The 27,651-nt window shown below is 37.9% G+C and overlaps 5 protein-coding genes and 1 non-coding gene across 6 annotated transcripts; 4 read left to right on the plus strand and 2 right to left on the minus strand.

Annotated features, from left to right (window-relative positions):
* Positions 1-2,669: 2,669 nt before the first annotated feature.
* Positions 2,670-14,584, plus strand: LOC126589102 (DExH-box ATP-dependent RNA helicase DExH11-like). The gene is made up of 23 exons (XM_050254301.1): positions 2,670-3,171; positions 3,520-3,777; positions 4,011-4,271; positions 4,356-4,424; positions 4,600-4,675; positions 5,178-5,353; positions 5,482-5,589; positions 6,544-6,645; positions 6,734-6,934; positions 7,081-7,191; positions 7,842-7,909; positions 8,120-8,510; positions 8,971-9,126; positions 9,206-9,316; positions 9,552-9,605; positions 10,273-10,530; positions 11,204-11,313; positions 11,595-11,748; positions 12,059-12,518; positions 12,920-13,134; positions 13,238-13,476; positions 13,872-13,998; positions 14,073-14,584. The coding sequence occupies exons 1-23, from the start codon at positions 3,037-3,039 to the stop codon at positions 14,283-14,285; spliced, it is 4,053 nt and encodes a 1,350-aa protein (XP_050110258.1). The 5' UTR covers positions 2,670-3,036; the 3' UTR covers positions 14,286-14,584.
* A 111-nt stretch (positions 14,585-14,695) lies between these two features.
* LOC126589142 (uncharacterized) lies at positions 14,696-16,032 on the minus strand. The gene is made up of 3 exons (XM_050254371.1): positions 15,733-16,032; positions 15,139-15,375; positions 14,696-14,915 (listed from the first exon to the last, which is right to left on the minus strand). Exons 1-3 carry the CDS (start codon positions 15,952-15,954, stop codon positions 14,874-14,876), a joined length of 501 nt encoding a protein of 166 aa, XP_050110328.1. The 5' UTR covers positions 15,955-16,032; the 3' UTR covers positions 14,696-14,873.
* Positions 15,431-15,502, plus strand: TRNAG-UCC (transfer RNA glycine (anticodon UCC)). Its single transcript has one exon. It is a non-coding gene; the product is annotated as a tRNA-Gly (tRNA).
* A 3,068-nt stretch (positions 16,033-19,100) lies between the features above and the next one.
* On the plus strand, positions 19,101-21,216 carry LOC126589119 (protein GRAVITROPIC IN THE LIGHT 1-like). Its single transcript, XM_050254331.1, has 2 exons — positions 19,101-20,173; positions 20,256-21,216. The coding sequence occupies exons 1-2, from the start codon at positions 19,528-19,530 to the stop codon at positions 21,029-21,031; spliced, it is 1,422 nt and encodes a 473-aa protein (XP_050110288.1). The 5' UTR covers positions 19,101-19,527; the 3' UTR covers positions 21,032-21,216.
* A 633-nt stretch (positions 21,217-21,849) lies between these two features.
* LOC126589133 (mitochondrial uncoupling protein 2-like) lies at positions 21,850-24,961 on the minus strand. The gene is made up of 9 exons (XM_050254360.1): positions 24,696-24,961; positions 23,957-24,175; positions 23,773-23,851; positions 23,487-23,620; positions 23,283-23,381; positions 23,060-23,164; positions 22,579-22,653; positions 22,335-22,421; positions 21,850-22,226 (listed from the first exon to the last, which is right to left on the minus strand). The coding sequence occupies exons 1-9, from the start codon at positions 24,774-24,776 to the stop codon at positions 22,203-22,205; spliced, it is 903 nt and encodes a 300-aa protein (XP_050110317.1). The 5' UTR covers positions 24,777-24,961; the 3' UTR covers positions 21,850-22,202.
* A 609-nt stretch (positions 24,962-25,570) lies between these two features.
* On the plus strand, positions 25,571-27,554 carry LOC126589135 (proliferating cell nuclear antigen-like). Its single transcript, XM_050254361.1, has 4 exons — positions 25,571-26,037; positions 26,658-26,810; positions 26,892-26,989; positions 27,097-27,554. The coding sequence occupies exons 1-4, from the start codon at positions 25,719-25,721 to the stop codon at positions 27,328-27,330; spliced, it is 804 nt and encodes a 267-aa protein (XP_050110318.1). The 5' UTR covers positions 25,571-25,718; the 3' UTR covers positions 27,331-27,554.
* The last annotated feature ends 97 nt before the right edge of the window (positions 27,555-27,651 follow it).

Below are 27,651 nucleotides of genomic sequence, written 5' to 3' on the forward strand. Positions count from 1 at the left end.
ATGAAACCTCGCCGGCAACAATTGTAATTTGTTTATATTGATTAATTATGAAAGACATTACTATATAAAAAGATTTAGCTGTTACCATTTTTCTTTAACCTTGCACTCTTTTAAGTTCGCCCCTCCCCCTGAGAAATTATGGCTTCGCCACTGTGAACAATCCTTATGTTCATGGTTTTTCTCAACATGCTTTTCTGGAGTATGAAGAGGATGATGGTGTTGAAGAATGCCCGAATTATGGCTATGAAAATCATATGGAGCCAACCTATGAGTTGCCAACTTATGGGTACATGGCTGAGGAGTACTCAAGTCCCATGGAGTATGATTGTCGGCCAACTAATGGCTACCAACTACATAATAATAATCTTGAAGATTGGCCAACTTATGGCTATGATGAAGGTTATTATTCTTTTAATGACAATCACATTTATGAATACTATGATAAGCCAACAAATGGCTTTCAGTATCAAAATGCTTCCAATGAGTACATAGAGCCAATATATGAGATGCCAACTAATGATCATCAAGATGAAAAACTCTACAATGAGGATGTGGGCAAATTAGAGAAGGTGTCCAAACTCTATGTGGCAAACATCGAATATGGTGAAGAAGTGACCAAGTGTTTTGAAGGGATGGAGGAAAGCTACATAACTTTCAGAGAAAGCTATACAACCTTCAAAGAAAGATGTACAACTTTCGGAGAAACCATGAGAAAGTTGATAGATCGAATGGGTCAAATCTCCTATACAAAACAAAATCACCCTACTACAACCAAGGAAGAACAAAATCTGCATATTGATGAAGGCCAAACAATGGCCCCACCCAATGAAAAATCCATGAAAATGGATATGGTTGTAGGAAACCAAGCCGACATATAGAAACCAATAACGGCTAAGATGGAGCTTATGGCTATTATAGGCCCAACACCTACACTCAGGGGGCTTGAACTTGCACCTCATGGGGAACCCGAAAAAGAAGAAAATAGTTCCCACACTCATCCCTGCCAACACAAGCATGTTGTCCGCACCAAGATCTAAAGGAGGACAAAGCTTGGGATCAAACATGAATGGCCTCCTCCTCCTATGGTTCCCAAGCTACATGGCATGCCCAGTTTAAATGGTGGATCGGATCTCTCTACACTCAATTTTAAAAAGAGAAAAAAATTTGAGTGTTGAGAGAAAAATAACATATGGGCAATCAAGAGGTTTCATCCAATATGCCCGAATAAAACTCATTTTTATTGTTTTTCTATATATATATATATATATCTATTGAAATGAAAAGACAAAAAAAAAAAAAAAAAACATTGGGCATCCCTTTTCTTTTAACTTTGCCCGAGCAAGCTTTCTTTGTTTTTTTATTATTCTGCCCGACTTGGGCTTTTTCCTCTCTTTCTTTGTTTTCCCCGAATAGGCTTTATTTTATTTTAATATATATATATATATATATATTATGTTATACTATATTATAAGACAAATAAAAGCTCTTTGTCCCGGAAAAGGATTGTCTGCGCTCCAGTGCCCTTCCCGAGCCCTCCTGTTTTGTGTGATCACGATTAAGTTACGTCAATATTTTATATTATTTTTTTATAGATATAATAAGACATAAATGAATAGTAATATAAAATATTAACGTGGCTTAATCGTGATCACACAAACAGGAGGGCACGAGGAAGACATCAGAAGTGGAGGGCAGACAATCCTTATCCTTTTGTTCCGAAGGGGATATATATTATATTATATTTTAGTATATGAAAAGCACCAACAAAGACAAAAAAAAAAAAATCTGGTTTGCTTTTTTAATTTGCCCGAATGGGCTTTTTGTTGGTAATTTGCCCGAAAGGGTACCTCTCTGTTTCTTTCTTTTTCTTTTTTTATATTATTTCTCTCTCTTTCTTTTTCTCTCTTTCTCTTTCTCCTTGTCTCTCTCTTTCTTCCATTTTGCCCGATAGGGCTCTCTCTCTCTCTCTCTCTCTCTCTCTCTCTCTCTCTCTCTATATATATATATAGATATATATATATATATAGATATATATATATATATATAGATATATATATATATATAGATATATATATATATATCTATACATTATGATACAGGAAAAGAGAAAAATAAAGAGAACTTTAACGAAAAGCACCCGATACTGTTCACTTTAATGAAAAACCACATTTTTACACTAAAAAGTCAATCATGATACTATTTACTTTACCCTTTATTTTGTCTTTATCATTAAAACTCAAAATTTTCAAACCCCTTTAATTAGTTTTCCTAAAAATAAAAGCAATCTGCCCGAAAGGGCTTTATATATAGGTATATTATATTATATATTATTTGAGAGGCAAAATAAAGGGACCAGGATCCTCGCCGGATCCATTCCCTAGGATCCTAGGAATCCCACAACCCTGTTCGTTCATCGTATATCGGACGGTCAGAAATCATTTAAAATTTAAATTTTAAAATTCAAAAGTAAATAATACTTAACAAAAATTGATCGCACGATATATAATGAACGGATAGGATTGTGGGGAAATGGATCCGGCGAGGATCCTGGTGCAAAATAAAGTACTTGGCCATACTATGTGTATATTTAATATTATAGTATATGGAAAGAGACAACAAGAAAAGAAAAAGTTGTCAGAAGTCTCTTTTTCCTTTGTCTTTCTCCCTCTTTATCTATATTTTTCAGTTTATCATCTTTGCAACCAACAAGATGCTTCCGTGTTTTTTGGTATCAACGAGGAGCACAAGCCAGAGTCTAAATGCAATGGAAAATACAGTTTTACAATTCTCTCTCTCTACATTTTCCTCTCTCTCTCTCTCTCTAAAACTCTGATTTCTTACTCACTAAGATACTATTTTGATACAAAAGTGAAGAAGTGACAACGACGACACTTCTTTGAGTTCTTTTCTTTCGACAGCCCATCAAACAAAACCCGCCAAAAACCAAACCCTTCGGAATCGGAATAAAAAAAATCAAGAGTGTTCGAAAGGATTTTTTTTTAACCCCCGAAACACTCCAACCCTGGAGCCCAAAAAATGGATCCGATAGAAGCAGCGAACGGGCTCTCGTTCCGGGTCGGATTCTCCGGCCACAGTGGCCACCTCCGGCTTGAGCCCCTCTCCACCGTTGAAAGCTCCGACCCCGTCAAGTCTCTCCCTGATTTCATTCTGGTCAGTTCTCTCCTTCCACTTTGCAATTCCGCTGCCAATTTTGTCTTCTTCTAGGGTTTGCCTTCGCAAAGTCACTCCCTTTTACTTCTTAATTTGCATAAATTGGATGCCATTATGTTTAAGTGTCGAATTGTCGTGTTGGGTTTTGGTATAAGTGCATTTGGAAGCTGAATTGTAATGTGGAGAGTGTAAGTTTGAAAGCTTGAATGCTTCAATGGCAAGCAACCAAAGATTGGTTTCAAAATTTGTTTCCGGAAACTGGAGACTAGGAGAGTATTTTCAATTTGCTAAACATGGCTGCAACTCGAAATTCGGGTATTAATGTATGCGTTGTTGTGCGTGTATCAGCCGCCTGCTTTTCCTAGGGAGACGCCTGGATCAATAAAAGAGTATATAGAGGAGAAGTATCTATCGCTGAGATTGGATGACGAAGTATTTGCACCCGAAAAGGTTGGGAGGCAGTGGGATTTTGACTGGTTTGATAAGGCAGATGTTCCCTTGGAGCCATCACTGCCGCGCTGCGTTGTGGTTCCCACGTGGGAATTGCCATTTCGGCGCCAGAAGAATGGGTCGGCTGAAGGTCAATGGGAACCTAAATCTGTGCAGGTATGTGGTTCACCCAGTGTTTGTGTTTACCCACACATGTCGATTAGCTTAGCGTGGGAAGTCAAAAGCACTATGGGGGTATATAAGTCATTGATTGTTCTAGATGCTATTAGAATACAATCTAAATCACCAGGAATTTTTGTTCTTTAGGGTTTTTTGTAGTGTTTTAGTGCTACATTTGTTACCCTTGTGTTTCTAAGCGTGTCCCAGAGTTTGCTTTTATATTGGTTTAGGTGGATGTGTCAGAACTTATAGTAGGAGCTCGAGAGTCTGGTTCATTGCCACGTTTGGCTGGACCAGCTAAGGATTTTGTACGGGGAAGCATCAACAACCGCCCTTTTCGTCCAGGAGGCTTGGATGATTCCCAATCTCTAGAAAGAGTTGTTCCTGATGGTGCTTGTAATGGCGAATGGGTACGCGAACTTCTGGTTGGTGGCTCTCCTCAGGCTGTACCTCCAAGCTTTAAGCAAGGATTGGACCTTGGTGATCTGAAGGTTAATTTAACTGTCATCTAATTGAAAGTTGTAAAAATATATATTATACATAACATAATATTGATGGAATAGCTTTTTTGGAAGGCCTATCCATGCTCATGGAATGTATATAAGGATCAAAGTTCCATGGAAAGCACGTCAGATGAAAAACTGGTCAGTTTTGCCTCTCTCTCTCTCTCTCTCTCTCTCCCCTCTCTACTGAGTCATAGTTTAAGAACTCAGTGGTTCCTCCTATATTCTTTTTATACTTCTATCCTTTCTATATTATAATTGTCTCTTATCTTAAGTTGACAAATGTTTTATTTTTATGTCTTGCTGGTATTCGCAGAGTGGGTTGTCTGTGCAGTTTGATGACCTGTTCGAGAAGGCTTGGGAAGAGGAAGTTGTTGAATTTGAAGGAGATGGTATGTATAAACTGCTAACTGGATACAATTTGTTTATAATGTTTAGAATTTTATGGGTTAAGAGTAAGAGCTGTAACTTAATTCACTGGGCCTTGATGCTTAAGCTTATAAAATCGGGGCAGTCGTAGGCCAGATTTAGAATATTTCTGCTTTCAAATCAGCTCCAGTTAACTTGGATCTGTTAGGTTGAGATTGCTTTGATGTTTGTTCTCAACTAAGTGTAGAAAGGAGATTATGCAGAACTGCGATACATTTCTAGATCATGTATCCACGTTGGATTTCAGCTTCTACTAGTTGCAGGGTTAATAAACCATGCATCTATAATAATTCATAAAGTGAAAAGTTAACTCTATTCCCCCTGCCTATCAAACATCAACTAGGGTTATGGATTATGTTGCAAATACTTCACCAGGTAACTTTGAACAAAGGACAATTCTGTGAGCAGTCTCTTAAGTGTTTTGCTTTCATTATTTTTGGGCTAATGTGGATGCCATCCACAAAGGTCAATTGTCAGGATCAGAATCTGTTAAGTCAGAGGATGAAGTAAAGGAGGTTGATGTTGCCATCGATTCTTGTGAGCCTGAATTGTCTTTGTTGGATGAGCTTTTGTCAGTTGAGGCAGGAGAAACAAAGTCAAGATCTAATGGAACTGGTGAAGAGGATGAACAAAATCCGAAGGTGGTATTTAGTTGTGAAGTAACAGTTTACTGAAAATTTCTAATACTTCCACATGTCATGTTTCGTGCTTTTAACTGAAACTTGCTCACTGCTATATTTTTATTTTTTAACTAGTTCACCATTGGCAGGCTTGGGCTATTAGTGGAGGTACTGAATATATTGCAGAGAACTTTCATGATCTTGTTCCCAACAAAGCAATGGATTTTCCTTTTGAATTGGACAAATTCCAGAAGGAGGTATCGGTCAATCCAAACTCTCTTCTACTATTTTTCCATTAGAAGACTGATTTCTTTTTTTTTTTTTCTTGTAAAATTCTTTTAGACCAAAATTTATAGATTGATTAGTATCACGTAAAAATGGTAGCGGTAGATCCTTGTTCAATGATTAGTTTTGAGAGATAAAATTCTGATATTTAATTACTAAGCTTGGTTTTCCTTGGCTTGTAGTTGAGCTCATAGCCCTTTAGCTAATACAATTTAATTATAATAAAGGTCGTATCCAGTGCACAAGGCTCCCGCTTTACGCAGGGTCTGGGAGAGGTGAATGTCAGCTAGCCTTACCCCCATTTATGGAGAGGCTGCTTCCAAGTCTCGAACCCGATACAATTTAATTATAATGATGAAAAAAAAAAGATCAATAGTGGATTTATACATATACATCACTCTCAGTCTGTTTCAAAAGTGGGATGTTGCAGATGACCCACATACATTGATTTTACTGACTACATAACGAAGTCAATACGGTTAAGTGCGTTGTACATTGTTGTCATGTAGAGAACAGGGCTAGATATATGTATGTTGTTGGGTGAGTTATACTTGTAGTGCTATTGAGAAGGTTCAAATTTAAACAGTTGTGTAGTTACTTAATTATATTATCCAAATTTTCACCATATGCATTAGAGAGGGCAGTCCAAACAACTTTATATCTTCTTCTTTACAGAATCTAGATGTCATGATAACGCAGCTTCTCATGTTGAAACTGTCATCAGACTTTTCATGTGACAGTAAATTGTAGGATTTTGTGGACGAAAAAAACTTACACATAGAAATCCTTCATATTTCTAAATCTACTTTCCTCCTTTTCTCTCACGTTATAGATTACAAATTATTTAACATTATTATCTTTAAGATTGCTGTGAAATTCTGTTTTATACCCTAAATAAACTTTCCTCCGCGTTGGGATGTTTACAGGCTATTTATTATCTTGAAAAGGGGGACTCGGTATTTGTGGCTGCTCACACATCAGCTGGAAAGACAGTTGTTGCAGAATATGCATTTGCTTTAGCATCAAAAGTACAGCTTGAATCTTTGAGCTCGCTGTTACTTTAATCATATATTTGGTTTCTTTGTCGATTCTGACCCTTGTGTTAATTTTGTGCAGCATTGCACCAGAGCTGTGTATACAGCTCCTATCAAAACCATCAGCAACCAAAAATATAGAGATTTGTGTGGAAAATTTGATGTTGGACTTCTCACTGGTGATGTTAGCTTGAGGCCAGAGGCTTCTTGTCTCATTATGACGACCGAAATATTGAGGTCAATGCTTTATCGCGGTGCTGACATAATACGTGATATTGAATGGGTAAAAGGCTGGGATTCTGTGATATTCTTTTGAACAGTAATTTCCCACCATTTTATTGGTTAAGTTTTGTATTTTGTTTTCCCCAGTTTTTTTTAATAAGCAAAAATATTTTTTTGCTACTCTTTCTGCATCTCTGTGGGATATAGGTTATCTTTGACGAAGTGCACTATGTCAATGATGTCGAAAGAGGTGTTGTTTGGGAAGAAGTTATTATAATGCTTCCAAGACACATCAATATTGTCCTCCTTTCAGCTACGGTATTTACTTTTTCCTGATACTGTTGCCAATCTCAACATGAATGAAATATGCAAATATCATGAATGAAATATGCAAATATGAAGTATGATTATCTATAAAAGAAAAGTATAAGGGTTTAAGTTTGTTGATCACTATAGTCTTTTATTTGACAAAATAAATTATTGATTAGGCATTTAGGTGATATAGCAAAGAATTTCTTAAAAGTTATCATTTCTTACTTCGTAGTACTAGAATATATTAGGATCAGATGATTTAGACCAAATAATTTGATTGATAATAAATGCTATGGTTGGAAGAATGTACCTATTATCGTAACCTGGGTAGCGAGTGGATTTGCTTGTTTACCTTACCATGGTGCCTACTCCCTTGTATACATCTTAGAAGTGCCTATTATTGAAACTTTGGTAACAATTGAATTTTCTTGTTTACCTTGCCATGGTGCCTACTCCCTTGTCTATATCTTATAAAGTAGCTATTAGCAAAACTTTGGAATAACTGTTGTTGCTCTTAAGCTAAATTCTCAGCTTCTGTAAATATACTTGGAATTTGATATGTGGACGGTTGGTCTTTGTTTTCCCCTGCCCCTGTTTTATTATTTTTGTTTGCAGCACAAGATGCATTGCATTACGTATTAATTATGAACTCGTAGGTACCAAACAAAGTTGAGTTTGCTGACTGGATTGGACGGACAAAGCAAAAGCAAATCCGTGTTACCGGGTAAGCATGAATCTTTGTGGCATATGGATTTATTTATGTTATTTTGTTTATTTTGTGACAGTTCAAATTATTTGAAACTCTCTTGATCTGTTTTTGTCTTGTTGTTCAAACTATTTATATAAGGATGTGGCTCAAAGGAAATTTGAATTGCATTGTTGTCAACTTATTTACACGATTTTCACATTTGAGAGTATAATTTTCTGATATCAGGACTACAAAAAGACCAGTCCCATTGGAGCACTGTCTATTTTACTCCGGAGAACTATACAAAATATGTGAAAGTGAAAGCTTTATTCCCGAGGGGTTCAAAGCTGCAAAAGATGCATTTAAGAAAAAGAATATGAGTTCTGCCACTGGTGGTAGTGGATCACAGGCACCAGCTTCAGCTTCTCACGATGGGGCTCGATCTCAAAAACAAAGTTCAAACTGGGGCGGAAAACAGAAGAAGCAATCTGGTCCCCAAAATTCAGGGAATTTCTCCCGAACGAGAGGAGAAAGTCAAAACAATGGAAATGGCATGAACAGTTGGGGTTTAAGAAGATCAGATGCTTCTTTGTGGTTGTCACTTATTAACAAGCTCTCAAAGATGTCGCTATTACCTGTATGTTCGAATATAATCCCTATGGCGCATGCCTGTTGCCTTAAATTCATTTGATTCTAGTCATTCATGGAAAGAATACAACTACCACCTGCGAGGATTGTGTAGTATTTTTTTTCCTATTAAATAAAATATAAGTGGAAAACTCAAAAAATAAAAAATAGTTTTTTTCTACTGAAGTAAAGTAGTTTTAGAAAAACAAGAGGAAAGCACCGCGAAATGTGTTTTCTGCATTAGTTTCATATTTAACAGGGGAAAAAAACATTGATTCCTTCAATTTTTTTTCAGCTGTAGCTTCAACGAAAGTATTGTTAATAGTCCATGGCGAGATTGGAATTTCCACCCATATGTAGGAACCAGAGTGTTGTTGCGTTATTCTTGTTAAGCCTGTGTTAGTAACTTAGAGTTACCTTCTCTTGTAGTACTTGATAATTATGTAATCTTGGTTTCAATGTCTGCCTAGGTGGTGGTATTTTGTTTCTCAAAGAATCGCTGTGATAAGTCAGCTGATAGTATGTATGGGACTGACCTTACAAGTAGTTCTGAGAAAAGTGAGATTCGTGTTTTCTGTGACAAAGCATTTTCGCGGCTAAAGGGATCTGATAGGACTTTACCACAGGTTCGGTTGCACGCTAAATATTTCTTTATACTTAACCAGAAAAACCTTGAGGCTTGACATAATATGATTTGATATTCAGGTTGTCAGAGTTCAAAGCCTTCTTCATAGAGGGATTGGTGTCCATCATGCTGGACTGCTTCCAATTGTTAAGGAAGTTGTGGAAATGCTTTTTTGTCGTGGTGTGATCAAGGTATTTTACTTCTGTATTATTTCTGTGTCGCGACATTCGTATTTCGATTTTCAAAATGATACACCACTTACCTTTGATGATCTTTAGTGGTTAACAAAAATATTGCAAATAGTTTGTATGTGTGTGTTAATAATGACCATTAGAGTTCAGGTTTCACCATTGTTGTTATCGCATTTGATTGAGTTATGCTCATTTTTTATCTATAATGTTTTACTGCTTATCTCTGTTGTTGTAGGTTTTGTTCTCAACAGAGACATTTGCAATGGGGGTTAATGCACCAGCTAGAACGGTGAGTTGTGTTATGCAGTTTTCTCAAAATGGGAAGGATAATTCTGCTACAAATATCAAAAAAAAATTATGTTATTTTGTCCTTTGGCGCATATTCTATGTATCCGAATTCTTTTGTTGAATTGGTTTTCTACTTTTTAATTTTGAATTGATTAACATCAATCAATCTTAAAAAATTTCAAAGAAATAGTCTTACAAGTTTAGAAATAGTCCTGTTGGCACAAGTGTTTGTAAATCTGTTGACTGAACTAATTATTTCCATCATTTGAGGCTACTCCTGTAAGATCTTCTACTTTGACATCTTATAACGTGGTCATGTAGAAGAGTCTCGTTAATTCAATTCCAACATTAAACTGATTCGCTTGATGGTTTTGACTTCATACTTGAGTTCTATACTTTTATGTTTCATTAATCAGTATTTCATTAGAACAAGAAAGAACATAGTCTCTGACACCTAACTAGAGTATAATTTTCTGCAGAGCCACTTCATGTCCTGTACTAGTTGTGGTTTGTTTATACTGATGAAACTTCAATTTTGACAAACATTTCTGATTTACCAATAGAATATCTTGTAAATTTACAAGTGGGTTAGTGACAACTGACTGGGCATCTTTATACATGTTTGCTCTGTGTTGGTTGCATTCTAACATTCTTTAAGGGTTTTGCAGGTTGTTTTTGATATATTAAGGAAATTTGATGGCAAGGAATTTAGACAATTACTTCCAGGAGAATACACTCAAATGGCAGGCCGTGCGGGCAGAAGAGGACTTGATAAAATTGGCACAGTTATTGTAATGTGCCGTGATGAAATCCTAGGAGAGAGTGATTTGAAGCATGTCATAGTTGGAAGTGCAACCCGGCTTGAATCTCAGTTTCGACTTACCTATATTATGATCCTGCATCTCCTTCGTGTTGAGGAACTGAAGGTGCCTAGTTACTTCTTTCATACAAATAAGGAAGGGAAAAGGATTGCAGATCAGCATTTTACCAAAATTGAATTAACATCCCAAATTCTAGGAGCTAAATATAATGTCTGCATCATATGGTATAACCAATATATGCCTCTTGTTCTTCTCAAAAAATATATGCCTCTTGTAAATAGAGTGGCCCAGAATCAGTAATATTTCAATGAGGCTCACTAGGAGGGGAAAGAAAACCCGTTAGGTGCTGCTCAGGCTGCATTTAAAGTAATGCCCATCATGGCCCCACTGGGTGAAGGAATAGCTTCTGGATTTTAATCTAATTCTCACAGTATTCTATCAGCAAAAGCTGATTTTTCGTAAAGTTATAATGATTTTTCCTTTTAGTTAATTCTTTATTTATGGAGAATACAAGTCTTCTTTTCATATCATAAGTCCGTAAGGTTATAGCTCGGTCTGCACTTAAAATATAACAATCTTGGGTATATTGGATAAAGGAATGTCTTCTGCATGTTAAACTGAGTCTCACAGTATTCTATCAACTCACATTGATTTTTCCTTTAAGTTATTCTGTGTTTATGAAGAATACAAGTCTGCTAATCATATCGTAATTAAAGGTTTTAGCTCTGCAGTGTTAGTAACTCCATTTTAATAATATTGGTTGGGACTGTCACCGCAGGTGGAGGACATGCTGAAAAGAAGTTTTGCTGAGTTCCATGCTCAGAAGAAACTACCAGAACAGCAGCAACTTCTGATGCGAAAGCTTGCTCAGGCTACAAAACCTATCGAGTAAGTTATGGACTTGTATAATAATTCAATTTGTGTACTTGTAGCAGCATATTAGCATTTATGAATGATATAAAACAAAATTGATTTTTTTTTTTATAACAATGGCCGATGGGTTGTCCTTGTTGATCAGTTTAGTAGATGTGTAATGTGGGAATCTCTATGATACTAATATCAATGAAATGTGAGCAAATTAGATGCTGTACTGCAATTTATTTTTTGATGTTATTTTTTGCCTTTCATCACATACAAACCTTTGTGTTGCATGGTTACTTTGCATGTAGATGTATAAAAGGTGAACCAGCTATTGAGGAGTATTATGACATCCGCTCGGAAGCTGAGAATCATAACACGGAAATATTGGAGGCAGTTATGCAGTCTCCTGTTGCCCAACAATTTCTTACAACTGGGAGAGTGGTAGTCATGAAATCAGAGTCAGTGAGTCCCTTACATAGTTACACATTTATTCCAGTCATATCCTAAACCATTATTAATTTCCCCGTCCTTGCCCTCCCTCAGGATCAAATTGTAGTATTGCTCTTCTGATTAGTGTTATTATCCAGTGAACATGCTGTAGCAATATGTGTTACTAACTAGATATGATTCTTTTCCTGCATGACTTTTGGTGATTCTTTACGTGATTTGTGGTTACTGATATTATGCTGGCATCTGATGTATATCTATAAAAAAATAACTCAAATTCCAAATATTATGGGTATGCTAATACTGTATCATGCTTTACCAACAGGCGCAGGACCACTTGCTTGGAGTCGTCGTGAAAGCACCTAGTGCTACTAATAAACAATATATTGTTTTGGTGCTGAAACCTGAACTACCGCCGCAGACTCCACTGGGTAGTGGTAACTTGCAAGACAGTAAAAGCACGGATTTTCCACAAGGTTTTTTTGTGGCACCAAAATCTAAACGTGGTCTTGATGAAGAGTATTGTTCTGGTGTCAAATCTCGGAAAGGAAAGGGTGTCATCAACATAAAATTACCACACCAGGGTTCTGCTGCTGGGGTGAGCTTTGAGGTTAAAGGAGTTGACAGCAAAGATTTTCTATGCATATGCAATTGCAAGATAAAAATTGACCAAGTTGGGCTTCTTGAAGAGAATAGCAGTGCTGCTTACTCCAAGACAGTTCAACAGCTGTTGGACACAAAATCCGACGAAAATAAGTACCCTCCAGCCCTGGATCCACATAAAGGTAGATCTATCTGCCAATTCAAATTCCAAATAAGATTCTGGGCAAGTGCAGTTGTATCATTACAGAATTCCCTTCAATCCCAGATAAATATACACTTTAATGCAACACTGCAACTATAGAGTTGCGATGCATGCCTTCTTTGGTTGATTGTTGTGCTGTTGGAAATTTGAATTCACTCCTTGATTTGATATTCGTTTGTCCCCTTTTCTTTCTCCTTTCTGTTCAGTTGTTTCTGTTAGGTTCAAAATTTAATTGTTGAGAAAGCCTTCTAGCCTACTTATATAATAGCTTGCATGTTCTCATTAATTGTTAAAATGTGCCCAACACTTGGGATAAATTGAGAATTGTTAGAGCTGAACTTGCTCTTAAAGCTGACTTTCATGGTGGTGACTCTGGTTCAGATCTGAAGTTGAGAGATGTGAATCTCGTGGCAACATACTACAAGTGGACTAACTTATTGCAAAAGATGTCAAAGAATAAGTGCCATGGATGTATAAAGTTGGACGAGCACATTAAGTTAGCAAGAGAGATGAAGAGACACAGTGAGGAAGTCGATGCTCTTAAGTTTCAAATGTCAGATGAAGCACTTAAACAAATGCCAGACTTTCAAGGCCGGGTACATTTCTACCTTGCGCATGATATTTCTTAGTTGCTTGTGGCATGTGATAATTGTCTTAACACCTGTGATTCATCTTAGTAGTTTAGCTTTGTATTTTCAGATAGATGTTCTGCAGGAAATTGGATGTATCAATGCTGATCTTGTGGTTCAAATAAAAGGCCGTGTTGCTTGCGAAATGAACTCTGGGGAGGAGTTGATAGCCACAGAGTGTTTGTTTGAAAACCAACTGGATGACCTGGAACCAGAAGAAGCGGTGGCGTTGATGTCTGCCTTTGTGTTTCAGCAGAAGAATACTTCTGAACCTTCTCTTACTCCAAAACTGTCTCAGGCCAAACAGAGGTCATTCACTCCCATCATCTGCATACAAAACTTTCTTCTCTGTGCCAAATTGCATGCTTAAATATCGTGTTTAATACAATGATTTGGGTAGTCTACTTTATGCTTACATTTAGAGGCTGCAATCGACCAGTAGGTCTGGCCGGATTTGGTACATAGAATTTTTACTTCTCGGTGTCTCTGAGCACATACTTGTTATCAGATATGAGATGCTTATGGAATGCTGGCTTGGGTGCTGGTAATCAAAACTTTGGTTACATCATGCTGCACATACCATAATTTCCATCAAAATTGTTTTCTGTATTATCCTCCTAGTTTAAGCGCACTCAGACAAAGAAAAAGAACAAATCTTGTTCCCGTTCCAGAGTAAACTCAATTTATATAATTATTCATTGCAGGTTGTACGATATAGCAATAAGACTTGGCCAGCTTCAATCCCACTTCAAACTTCAAATAAATCCAGAGGAGTACGCTCGAGAGAATCTCAAGTTTGGTCTTGTTGAAGTCGTTTATGAGTGGGCGAAGGTATTTATCTGAGAATTTCATCAATTCTTCCTATGATTTTGAGTGATTGGTCTTACATCCCCTTGTTATTGCAGGGCACTCCGTTTGCAGACATTTGTGAACTTACAGATGTTGCTGAAGGAATGATAGTGCGAACCATTGTCAGACTTGATGAGACGTGTCGCGAGTTCAAAAATGCTGCATCTATTATGGGTAATTCTGCTCTGTACAAGAAAATGGTAACAGCTTCAAATGCAATCAAGCGCGACATTGTATTTGCAGCTAGCTTATACGTCACCGGAGTTTAACTGCTTCTCAACTTGAAGGTACACCTCTCCACTTCATCCCTGTTTAAGTACTAAAGAGGAGGATCTGGAGAAGCAGACATAACCGTTCGTTGTAATTGTAAATTATTTCCCATCCTGTTCCACATGCTCAATTTCCGCAAAATTATCAATGTCCGGTCATCGAATTTGTTTTATACCTTAACTGATTCGTTCTGATAACAGTTCCAGATGTTGTAGAACTACAGCAGGACATCAATGTGCAATTTTAGTTCAGATAGGGAGTTAACAAGTGAGATTTTATTTGTTTTGCTTGTGCTAAATGTTTCTGTGCCGTTTGGAACGAACTTTATTTATTCAGAGACGCCTGTAAGTAGGCGGGCCCTGATCATTTGACCTAACCCACATTCACGAACATTCGTTTTGCTCATAAGTTGAAAACAAACATTGAACTTCTTCTATAGAAGGAGCATAATACCAATGAATAAGAAATAGTGATGTACTTATTGGCAAACACTGAAAAGTGAAAACCCCAAATTGCAAAATCACAATAATAGTAATACGCAGACTTTTAAAATCTGCAACATTAACACACTCCCAGTCCCATCCATCCTAATTGTCACTCCTCCTTGGCTTGCCTGAATCAAAGGCCACCTGGAACAAAAAGCAAACACACGATTGAGTTAGACCACCAACAAATGCAAATTAGTTAGGTGACTTGATTGTCATCCGCGTTTCAGAAAAAAGTTATTTTGCACTTTTTCATGTACAAGTACACATTTTCGTTTTCATAAAACAAAGCAAACGAGTGATGACTTGTTCTGAGTGCCAATAACAGTTTCTTTTTAAAAACGAGCGGGGGTTAAATTGAATATACTGTATTGGCAGCAGAATCATCTGGGATCCAGTCATTAGTTGCTGGGTTGCACTGGCAAGAGGCATGGACGTCGGTGTCGGAATCCGGTGCCAAATTGTAGCGGTTGTCGCTTTTGTTGGGCATTTTGATGAACCCAGTTCCCGTGGTGTGGTGCTGCTTGTCAGTCTCGTTCAGGTCCTTGTAGTAGTCTGTCTCCACAAACTCCTCACCAACCTCACTTCCGTTTAGCACTATTTTCTGCTAACACAAAAAATAATTTATTATAAAAAAGAAACTGAATTTGACAAGCAAAGCGTTTGTAGTCCAACGGTTAGGATAATTGCCTTCCAAGCAATAGACCCGGGTTCGACTCCCGGCAAACGCATTTCACTATTTTTCTTATTTTTAATTTTTTCCCCCTAATCTTGTATTAGCTAATGTATTGGTTTTGTTTGTCAAAACAAAATTATTACAAAAATATAGCTTCGTTTTGACATAAGTAGCTCTTAAGTGACTTTACGCATGCATCTTACGAACTAATTGTGAGAAAAAAGGTATGACGTTAAATAGTTATCGTTAAACTGGTGAACTACAAAAGTTCATTGCAAAACCAACCTGAGAATCGCTTTCGAGACGGTGGAACTCAACAAGTTCGGGAATTTCGTCTTTGTTTTTCAAATCGTCCACATACTTTGATGAATACTCACTGCGTTGAGGTTTGGAGTGATGCTTGGGAGTCACTCCATCGAAGTACTCTCTTGTCTTCGACTCGATCTCTGCCTCTTCCTCTCTCGACAAATGAGCGTCACTCCTGTTTGGCCTCCCACAGCACTCCATTTTTCTTCTTCTTCTTCTCTAATCTCTTCTGTATTTTCCTACAAACTTTTCTCTCTGTTTAATTGGGTTTTATATTAAAGAGAGAGATATTTTTGCTTCCCTAATTATCTTGGTGACTTGAAGAAATTGTGGTGGGAAATTTTGGGACCCAAAAGTATCCAACTTTTAGGATAGGAAATATCTCAGTGATCTTATCTATTTGTCCTTTGCTTACTTGGCATTGTAAGGTGACAGTTCAAGTTGGAATTTCTATTTTTTTTCTTCTAGATTTTGAGCATTTCAGGTCCCGTTGTCTTTAACTTAGATCATTGGATCTTTGATGTTACTTCTGGAGGAGGGTTAAGGGAGATTTTTCGGTATGTCCAGAATATGATACGATATACCACATGCTATCACATAATTAGAAAGGTTTTTTTTTTTTTTTTTTTAGTGTACCTCCAATGGTATAATTACATATGGTGTATTATTTATGTTTCGGACACACTGAACAATCTTTCAAGGGCTTGAGAGATATCCGCTCACAATTTTTACGCAAACTTTGAACAAGTTTTATGGTGCAAGGATAATGTGAGTCATTTAGATTGTCTTTAAATTGCCAAGATGAATGCAAGAATTCTTGCAACTCAACGACATTTGTCGCGTACATACTCTTAAAATTAGTGAGAAATGAGAGGTTTAAATCGTGAATCTGAACGTTAGTGCTTTAGAACTGAAGTTATGAGTCCTACAAAAATTAGTTGGGAAAGAGAAAAAAGAAGAAATGCATTTGGTTTTAGCTTAAAAATTAGAGTGTGGTGATGCCCACCGACCCCATACGAAAAAGATAAATGACAAATCAATATAAGATGAGTAAAAAAGTAAGACGGGTAAATAGGCACACTGGCAGAGCCAGAACTTAATAATAAGGGGGTCATAATTTTGGGCAAAAAAACTTTATTGGATTATTTTATGGAACTTATGGTGGGTATCTGCCAAGTTATGATGTATGTTGTCTATTTTTTTTTTATCGAGGACGAGTGAGGCTTTTTATTGAACACTTGTTGTGCACCATAATGTCGCATAGAAGAAATAGAAGAAGCACAACAGAGGAAATAAGAAGAACATTTACAAGTAATTGTACATAGCGGGTTGCACATAAGAAGCAATATTTTGAAATTCAGTATTTTGACTCATATTTTTCAGTTTGTTGTAGTTGTGTATAGGAGTCATATACAAATATACAAATAGTACACATTAAGGTTACAAAGTTATTGGAGTCATGAGCAGCCAATAACCTTCTATTGGCTCCGCCACTAAATAGGCATACTAGCACTCACTATTAATCACATAATAAATTTAGCTAGGGGGTGGAAGCTTTAGCATCTCCAATGGGAGTCCCACCCCCACTTTTGAGGACTTATTTAGGAATTTTAGAGGAATATTCGAGTCCCTAAAAGAATATTGTTTATTATGAAAATTCCTTATAGGATAATCCCTAAATATAGGGACTAAAATATTAAAAAATTATTATTCATTTCATTGAAATATTGTAACCTTTGATAAAAATAAAAAACTATCACCACCATTGATTTTTCAAGAATTAAAAAAAAAAGGCAAATGAGAAGTTGCCCTACATGGGTGGGTTCAAAAAACAAGGAAAAAAAACGTAACGAGCAGCACTATTTCCACTCAAAATTAATATGGAGTCCAATATTTGAGTCCGTATAGTTAGTCCTTATATTTGAGAATTCTTAAGAGGTATCCGGCAAGTCTCTATGTATAAGATACTTTGAGGACTTTAATTCCGGCCCATTGGAAGTCATTTGTCCCTATATTTAGGGACTATACGATTGTAGGACTCCATTTAGGATCTTCATTGGAGATGCTCTAATCTTCTTTCAAATTATCTTCCGATCAAATATGTCACATTATTTTTCTGGATTGTATTGGCAAATGTGCCATGAACAACTGAAAATTTGGCCATAAGTGAGAAATTAGCCATTTTATAAGTTTAGGAGGGCTCATTGCTAAAATTTTCTCTTAGTGATGCAAGGAGAGACTTGAGAACGTTTGTGCCGCATTTCAAAGTGTCATTTGATTCCTTTTTGGTTTACATTTGATTCCTTTTTGGTTTATTTAAACCAAAAGCTAGAAGAAAAAAAAATGCGGTTGTGCAAGAGAAGAAAATGGCGTGCATTAATCATTTTCGTTATGTATCAATAGATGAGTTTAATTCAATCTACCAGCTAAAATAGTCTTAAAAATCAAACTCATTTAACAACTAATGCAATTTTGAATTTAGCAGTGAGCAAATCTTGCTCAAGTACAGGCTAGTGTGGGTGTTTTTATTTTACAAACCATGGTGTTAATAGGGGACCGGTGGAGCTCGTTTGAAAATAATTTTAAAATGACTCAAAATGTTTTTAGTGAAAATATTTTTGGATTCTCGGTAAAAATGCAATTGAATTTTGGAAAACGCTTCAAGTGCTTTTAAAACTTAAAACATTTTTCTTAAGACAACTTTAAGGCATTTTAATAGTACTTTTAAACGAGTCATACATATTTGCCTAATAAAAATTGATTTATCCACAAAAATTAACGCATTATGTTGAGAGTTTAAACTTCATTCTCTTTTCCATAATATAATTTAGAATCATAATTTGAGATTCAACTTTCATGCTGCAAACATTAGATGACTTAAATTCACAAGACCATAATAAAAGCAACAATTCAAACAAATACAGACCATCTATTGTTCGTATCATTCAATACTATGAAACATGAAAAAAAAATTTGGAAAACTAATGAAAAGGGCTTGAAACTTTGAGTTTTAATGATAAGGACAAAATAAAGGGTAAAGTGAATAGTACTATGATTGATTTTTTAGTGTAAAAATGTGGTTTTTCGTTAAAATGAATAGTACCAGATACTTTTCTTTAAAATTCCCAAAAAAAATTCGATAACTTGGCTTGTAATAAAACATAAAAAACTAATTTCTCTGTTATTTTTTTTTATCACTTTTCAAACTTAATTTGGGTTTTTCTTTTTTATGGACACTACGATTCAGTTCCAGTCATCTCTATCAAATTGAAAAGGACAACTTTTTCATGGTCAACCGTCCCTCCAAATCCTCACCGTACAAATAGAAATATCCACACACGTGTAGGGTAAAAGGATAACTTTCTTCACATGCACATGCCCTCGCCATCCTCCAGTCGTGACTCGTGCCCCTACTGTGATAACCTTCCACCTTTGAAGCCCTAACACTAACTAACGCCGTTAATTTTCCGGTTACTCGGAAAGAAGAAGATCGCCGCCGTCAACGGCAGCCGGGACAGCCTGTTCGCCGTTCCGCTCCACGGTGATCCGTTGCCGTTTGGGAAGCTTCAGCAAACACGACTGTCACTGAGTCCATACAGCTTCGTTTATTGTTTTTAATTAATTAGTTAATTAATTAAATAAGCTATCTTAAAGGGCGGTAACAGATTTCTTATCCTGCGCACCCACTCCTCATTCAAAGCACTGGTCTGCGAATCTGATCTTGTTTTTCTCAGAGGCTGAGAAGTAATCAAGGCAAAGAAGAAAGGGGAGAAAATGGCGGGAAAGGCTTCGAATTTCTCGGATCTGATTCAGCGAGTGGCGGCTTCTTGCTTGCTCCATCCACTCGCCGCCGGCCGCTACGATTCCTGTGATTCACCTGTGAAGCGACGCGCCGGCGATGAGGAGGACGTAATGTACGAGCACGAGGCCGGCGACCAGCACGATGAAGTGATTGACGGGGGAGGTTTAGGGGTAACGGTTGGGGAGGATCAGGGGTCGACGAAGGGGAAGGAGGTGGTGGAGATGGAGATGGCAATGAGGGAGGTGTTCGATGCTGTTGCGTCGATGAAGAAGGCGTACGTCAGCCTCCAAGAGGCCCACATCCCGTGGGACCCAGAGAAGCTCAGGGCAGCTGACGCGGCGGTGGTCGGTGAGCTGAGAAAAATCGGGGTACTGAGAGAGAGGTTTCGAAGAAGGCGTTGTAGCGGCGGCGGAGAGCGAGTAATGGCGGGGAGTATATTGAGAGAGGTGGTGGCGCCGTACGAAGCGGCAGTGGACGAGCTGAAGAGAGAGGTGAAGTCCAGAGAGGTCGAGATCCAGAACCTCAAGGAGAAGCTAAACGGCGCCGTTAACGGGTCCCACTCGAAGAAGGGCAGGTCCGTGTCCAGAAGAAAAGTCGGTTGCATCACTCTAGCTGAAGGTACACAGTAAAATCTCTCTCCCAACTTCGTCTTACCCTACGAAGTGACAATTCTGCCCCCCTAACTGATTTCTAATTACAGTTGCAGTCGCTCCGGCGCCGGAGCTGTTCGAGGCGACGATGAGCCAAGTGAGAGAGGCATCCAAGTCGTTCACGTCGCTGCTCCTCACCCTCATGCGCGCGGCCCACTGGGACATTGCCGCCGCCGTGCGATCAATAGAAGCCGCCACCGCCACCACCGGCGGGATCAACCCGACGTCGTCGATCATCGCAACGCAGAGCGGCAACGCCAAGTACGCGCTGCAGTCCTACATTTCGCGGAAGCTCTTCCAGGGCTTCGATCACGAGACGTTCTACATGGACGGCAGCCTCTCGTCGCTGCTCAACCCGGACCAGCACCGCCGCGACTGCTTCGCCCGGTACCACGACTTCAAGGCCATGGACCCTGCCGAGCTCCTTGGGATCCTGCCCACATGTCAGTTCGGGAAGTTCTGCTCCACCAAGTACCTGGCCGTCGTCCATCCCAAGATGGAAGAGTCGTTGTTCGGGGACTTGGAGCAGAGACGACATGTCGTAGAAGGGGGACACCCGAGGAGCGACTTTTACGGGGAGTTTCTGGGGCTGGCGAAGGCGGTGTGGCTGCTGCACTTGCTGGCGTTTTCGCTTGATCCGCCGCCGAGCCAGTTCGAAGCGAGTCGAGGGGCGGAGTTTCATCCGGGTTATATGGAGAGTGTTGTGACGTTTGCGGGCGGGCGGGTTCCGGCGGGTCAGGTTGTCGGATTTCCGGTGTGTCCCGGGTTTAAGCTTGGGAATGGATCAGTTATTAAGGCTAGGGTTTATCTGGTAAATAGGAATTAGAGGGGTTAATGTGGTGGGTTTAAGGCTTAGGTCGCTAGTGAATAGTGTGGCTAATGTTACTAGACTGTAGTTCTCCCTGGTGTTGAGATGTGTCACTATCCGCTATGTAGCATGTGTAACTGTTATTGCACTGTTTTATTTAAACATAAATCGCTCTTCTATCAAATTTGAAAATCGTTGAATCATTATTGTTTGCCAACAATATTGTATTCGTCTATTATCGTGTCATACTTAGATAACTAAATAACATTTGATTTTGGTGAATTTTTATAAGGTCGATCTCTTAATGATGGCTTAAAAATGATCTGTTAAGATTATGATAGATATTGGGAAGTTGATCCAAACGATTGATCAGTTCAGATTAAATTTTGAACATTTTAAGATGCATTTTAATTCTGGAGAATGAGTACAATACTTGCATATATTTAACATAATCACCATTTAACGGTCATATATAATTTATGTAAAATATGTATTTAATGCAATCTTCAATTCCGTTCCTTTTATTCCTTTTAACTTTTCGGATGTCATATTAGATTCAAGTGTTTCAAAGTTGAAAAAAAAAAAAAATTTGGGTGGAATCGGAAATTTCTGATTCAACTTACACTCCTGACTCAGTTTGTGGATACAAATTTTTGTCCAAAGAGAATTGCTTATACACAATTCATATCATTCACTTCCACTAAAATGTTATTTAAAAGGTCTTTAGGATTACTCAAATCATGTAAAACGTTTTAGGCAGTGCAATCAACATCATCCCTACTTAGCTGATGCCACAAGAAAAATAGTTATTTGGTATATTAAATTTCAAATGGCAATGCGGAAATAATAATAATATTTTAGTGACCTTTTCGGGTTCAAGTCGTGGATACCTTTTTGCAAAACAAGGGTAAGACTGCGTACAATAGATATTCCTCCTCCGACACTCGCAAAGTGGGGAGCCTTATTAGCTTGAGATCGCCTTTTATATAATTGTCCAGTATAGCCGAAGGAAGAAGGGTACAATGATATGACTCTCCCTTTCGAACTCTCCAATCATACAAAAATATAAGGATTTTATGCCTAGAAGAAATTTGGGGGGAAAAATGAATCTTTAACAATCGAAGAGGGCCATTCCAAAGCAAAAGCTGTGTCTTCGAGCTTTGTGGTGACTGAAATCAGACGAGCATATTCATACCCGGAAAACGTTCTTCGCCTGCCATGGAGATCATACAGGAGCAAAAGGGCATCATTACAATGGACAAGTTAGCAGATTTGAACATGAAACACCTATGCAAATGAGACCCTATCAATTCAATCTTACTTGCTCTAGCATTAGAAACATAACCACATTCCAAGATCCTAGCCGACCGAAGTTTGGGAGGAACCCTTTATAGAAGGCCAAAAATCCCTGCAGTACGTCATGAGTTACAAAACATTTGAGGAAGCTGGTGACAAAAATCCATTTGGAAATTTAGCCTTGTTGGTTTCAAAAACTTTGAAGGGTTATGAGTCCAATGACTTGAAGAATCAGAGTGCACTTATGGATTAAAACTGAAAAAGCATACCTCGTACTTCAAAGTTTTGACAAAGCAATCAAAGGTGTTTTTGTAAGTTGAATCTCCCATCATTCGAGATTTCACCTGGAACATAACAAGGAAGGCGTCCAAGCCAACATTACCTTACTAGCTCATCCACTAAAAAACTATATAAAATTGTTTCGTACAATAAGAAAATGTCATCACAATCTTTCACTAACAAACCGTGGTTACAGCCTATGTAATGCAGGTCATGCTTCCATCGCAAAGCCAACATTCAGTGATGACTTAAAACTCGAGAACACATATAGCATGCGCTTATCAATTCTGTTTTTCCGTAGAGAGAGAGAGATATATCATTTGATTACTTTTCTTTAAATTTTGTTTTATTTTTACAGTTCTGTTGTAGTTTCCATTTGTTGCAACCGTTTCTTACATCTCTGCCGGTAGCATTCAATCCTAAAAACCCACAAAACTTAATATCACAACTAATTAGTTGCAGAGTGCATACCACGTCAACAGGAGAGCCAATAGAAACTGCAAAGAAGCCGGCACCCAGACCAGCTAGGAGATGAGTTAAAATATTGTCTGTGGACCCTGGAATTTTCAAAATTGTCTGCATAAGTATGAAGAATCAAGAATCATTGGGATTATTATCCTAGATATGGCAGGTTAGATTAACTTGAAATTCATAAATATAACTGCATTCATGAGAAGGAATGTTATGAGATTACCTCCTTCACTTGATCATAACTGGCTAGTTCAGCAGCATTTATAATAGCATTCCGTGCTACATTTGGCCCCAGCCCAGTCCAGAGGGCCCCTAATCCTTCCTAAATGTTAGACAAATATTAAACAAAAAAAGAAAAACAAATGAGCTGATATGTATTTAAGAAAACAGGATGAAGAAAAACAATGTTCTACGTTAAGAAAATAACCTGTCTCACTATAGTGGAATAAGCATCTAAGGATCCAGTATATCGCTTAGGAACTCCAGCTGGTAATTTTCCTTCAGCTTGAAGTCGAACCTTCACAAGGTCGGTTGGATTAGCCACTATGATTGCCAGAGCACCTGTTAACACAGAAGTAAGCGAAAGAGTATGCAGTTAAATTAACTTTTTTCAGATCAAAAGGCAGGGAAGATAACAGCAATAGTTCCGGCAACTTCAGATATGTTAATGAACAGCACAAGTTACATGAAATTTAGTTTCCAAGTACACCAACCAGTCAATAAAGCTGCAAGTATTTTGTGGAATAGAGGAAAATCTCCAATAAAAGCACTGCCAACAAGGAAAATTTTGACCTGTTTCAACATTCAGTTTATGGATATGCAGAACGTGTCACAAATAAAGCATCAAACAAGTAATTCGTGATTGTATTTGTGAAAGAAAACATATTTGGAACTCACAGGATCATATAATCCAATTCTCAAACCTCCGTAAACACATTGGCGCTGTAATCCTGGAATTATGCCATTCCAAAGTGCTGCTAAGCCTTCTTCCCTAGCGATTGTAGCCATAGTACCCAATAGGCCCCTATACTTTGGTGTGCCAGCTCCATCCCCCGGGACTGCTTTCTTTTGTAGCTGGAGCCTGACTTTAGCAGTGTCTAAAGGTATGGTACAAAACTGCACAATATTCATGCAGACACCGTTATACACCAAGCTTTGATTTTTATGCACACACCTGAAAGTGCTTAAATCGTACTTAAAAGTGCTTAAATTGTTCAACAAAGTCTTAACCACCAAGATAAAATTAATTAAACCGATCCGATTCTAGCATAACATTTTTCGATCCTAGTGTATCAGTTTGTTCACATTAAGCCACATTATGCAATTCCCGGAACCATCATACCAGGACTAAATGTCAAGTACAAAAGAACAGCAGCTACCCTCAAATTTTAACTTCATATTTCCACATACATTCCCACAAAATTGGAGACCAAATTTAGCATTGATCTCAATCAAAACTCACAAAACCCAAGTAAGAAATCGCACTAATTGCGCTAAAACACAGAAATTAAACCTAAATGATGATCCAAATCCCCGACCCAGTAAACCAAATTTCAAAACTAAGAAGTAAAAAACTAACATGTCAGCTGAAATTTACAGAGGCACTAACACAAACAGTAGAAGGATCATTGATTACCTCAGCGAAGCAGGCAGCGAAAGCACTGCAGAGGAAAGTTTGCAAGAAGGAGATCTCAGACCTGGGGCTGAGATCAGCCATTGGAAGGCGCAAAACGAAAGCTTCAAAAGCAAGGATTTTGAGGAATTAGGGGATTAAGGTGATAAAAACAAGGTGGTTAATGAGTAATTAGAAGGAAGGGAACTTGGAAGAAGCAAACTTTTTGCAATTGCAAATTTGCAACTGTTTCTTTTTTGTCACTCATTTGCTATTTTATTCTTGGGTGTTTTGAATTGGGATTATTAGGGATTTTAATTATTTTAATGAATTTAGAGGTATTTAATCAGAATTTTAAGTAATTCTATAAAATTTAATGTGTATTTAATTAAAATTTTAAGATAATTTATTAAAATCTTTAGAAATCCAAATGTATTCAATTAGGATTTTAAAGACGTTTATAATATTTCATGTGTATTAATTATAAATTGATTTTAAAGAATTTGAGAAAATTAAGGAATTAGAGGGAAGTCGAAATATTTCGTAGTGTATTTTAAGCATTCACAAATCTCACATATCCCCATAAAATTTCAAAAAAATTGAATAAAAAATTTATATAAAATTTTTACAAATCAATTAAAGTCTCTCAAATACACCTGTTCATCTTAAGACTTTTAAGTTTTTTTTTTTTGGGTGATTTCTGAATTTAAAAATGGGCCTGATGGTGCAGTGTTTTTTCTTTATGGGCCATGGGCCTTCAGTTTTCTTCCCGTCAGAAATCAACCCAAACAACTGAAGGTGCATGAATAATTATATTGTACCCTCCCAGCGGGCAATCCTTCCCCTTCAAAGTCCTGCGCGGGAACACGAATCCATCAAATCCCGCCAATCGAACCCGAAATTCCCAAACACGCCTTCCCATTTTCCCCCACTATATAAACCCTAACCCCCACTCCCTCACTCAAACCCTCAAAATCTCCCCGCCCAAAAAAACCTAGATTGCCCAAATCAAACAACCAGAACGCTTCTTCCGACGACCCGGAAACGATGTTGGAGCTCCGACTGGTTCAGGGGTCGCTGCTGAAGAAGGTGCTGGAGTCCATCAAGGACCTGGTGAACGACGCCAACTTCGACTGCTCCTCCTCCGGCTTCTCCCTCCAGGCCATGGACTCCAGCCACGTGGCGCTCGTCGCCCTCCTCCTCAGATCCGAGGGCTTCGAGCACTACCGCTGCGACCGCAACATGTCCATGGGCATGAACCTCGGCAACATGTCCAAGATGCTCAGGTGCGCCGGAAATGATGACATCATCACCATCAAGGCTGACGATGGCAGTGACACGGTCACCTTCATGTTCGAAAGCCCCAGTATGTTCCTTCTTCCTCTTCCCCCATTTTTGTATTTGGGGTTTTTTCCCCAATTGATTTGAGTCATTTGGGGTTAATTAATTTGGGATTTTTTTTTGCTATCAACTTTAATTATTGGCTGTTAATTTTCTTTCTTTATTCTTTATGTAAATTGCTTCTCTTATATGCAAGAAATTGTAAGAAAGCAGACAGAAACAATTTTTTTTTTTAAATTTCTTTTCATGAATCTTGAAATTTATACTGGATTTAATTGTCAGCTTCACTCTTATTTGGTTAACCTGCTAATGTTTGGATTACACTTAAGTAAATTCTGTTAATTCCGTGTTTGCCAATGTTGATTAATTCGTACCTCATCGATGTTCTACGATAGAGGCTGTTATTCTTTACTTGTATGGAAATATATATACACTCATATTTGGAGAAATTGAATTCTAAGTGATGAAAATTTTACTGAAAGCTTAATAAATCATTAGGAGACATTGTATCCGGTAGTTGTAATCGTTAATTGGAAGTTTTGCAAACAAGATTTTGGTTTTGTGATAGTTTATTACCATGCTCCAATTTTAGATTTTTGTTTCATGTATTTGTTCATCGTTTTGATTTTGGGTGATGGATCACAGCACAAGATAAAATTTCTGATTTTGAGATGAAGCTGATGGATATTGATAGCGAGCACCTAGGAATTCCGGAGGCAGAATACCAGTCAATTGTGACAATGCCCTCGGCTGAGTTTGCTAGGATATGTAAGGACCTCAGCGGCATTGGTGATACAGGTACTATTTTTTCTGATCTCTCGAGAGGATTCATGGTTATCTAAATTTGGTGTGTTTGTAATGGTTCGATATTGCTTGCAGTTGTGATATCTGTGACCAAGGAAGGTGTGAAGTTCTCCACAAGAGGGGATATAGGCACTGCTAACATTGTCTGTCGGCAGAACACTACTGTTGACAAGGTATATCGTCCTTTCAAACAGATTAATTGGCTAGCTGCATGACTTTCGGTATTTTAGTGCAATGTCTAACTTCGTGTATTTTTGCCTCTGATTTTTGTGAATTGCAGCCTGAAGAAGCAACGGTCATAAACATGAGCGAGCCAGTGTCGTTGACATTCGCTCTGAGGTACATGAACTCGTTCACAAAGGCAACCACATTGTCGAATACAGTCACAATCAGCTTGTCTTCTGAACTTCCAGTCGTGGTTGAGTACAAGATTGCAGAGATGGGCTACATTAGGTTCTACTTGGCTCCCAAGATAGAAGAAGACGATGAAGGCGAAACCAAGCCTGAAGTTTGAGTGTTCACACAACGTCATCACCAGCATACTCTTTTGATGACTCGAACTACTGTTTAAAAATCCATGTGGAGGGATTTCTCAATACTTCTCTGTTTGAGGTTTTTCTTGCTTTCTCTGTGACAATTAGTTAGGAAATCTGTAGTCTAGGAGTTTTCGAATCAATTCCGTTAGGTAAAACAATGTTGTTTCTCCTTGGTTTTTTAATTGATTTGTGGGTTGCGTAATTAAGTTTAGTCTGCTAATTGACCTGGATTGTCAAGGCACTGGTGAGTTTTGTTACCAAGAAGTTGGTCAAATTTTCAAAATATGAGAGCAGAATTT

This window comes from Malus sylvestris, chromosome 11 (assembly GCF_916048215.2).
Source record: "Malus sylvestris chromosome 11, drMalSylv7.2, whole genome shotgun sequence".
Classification (NCBI taxonomy): Eukaryota; Viridiplantae; Streptophyta; class Magnoliopsida; order Rosales; family Rosaceae; genus Malus; species Malus sylvestris.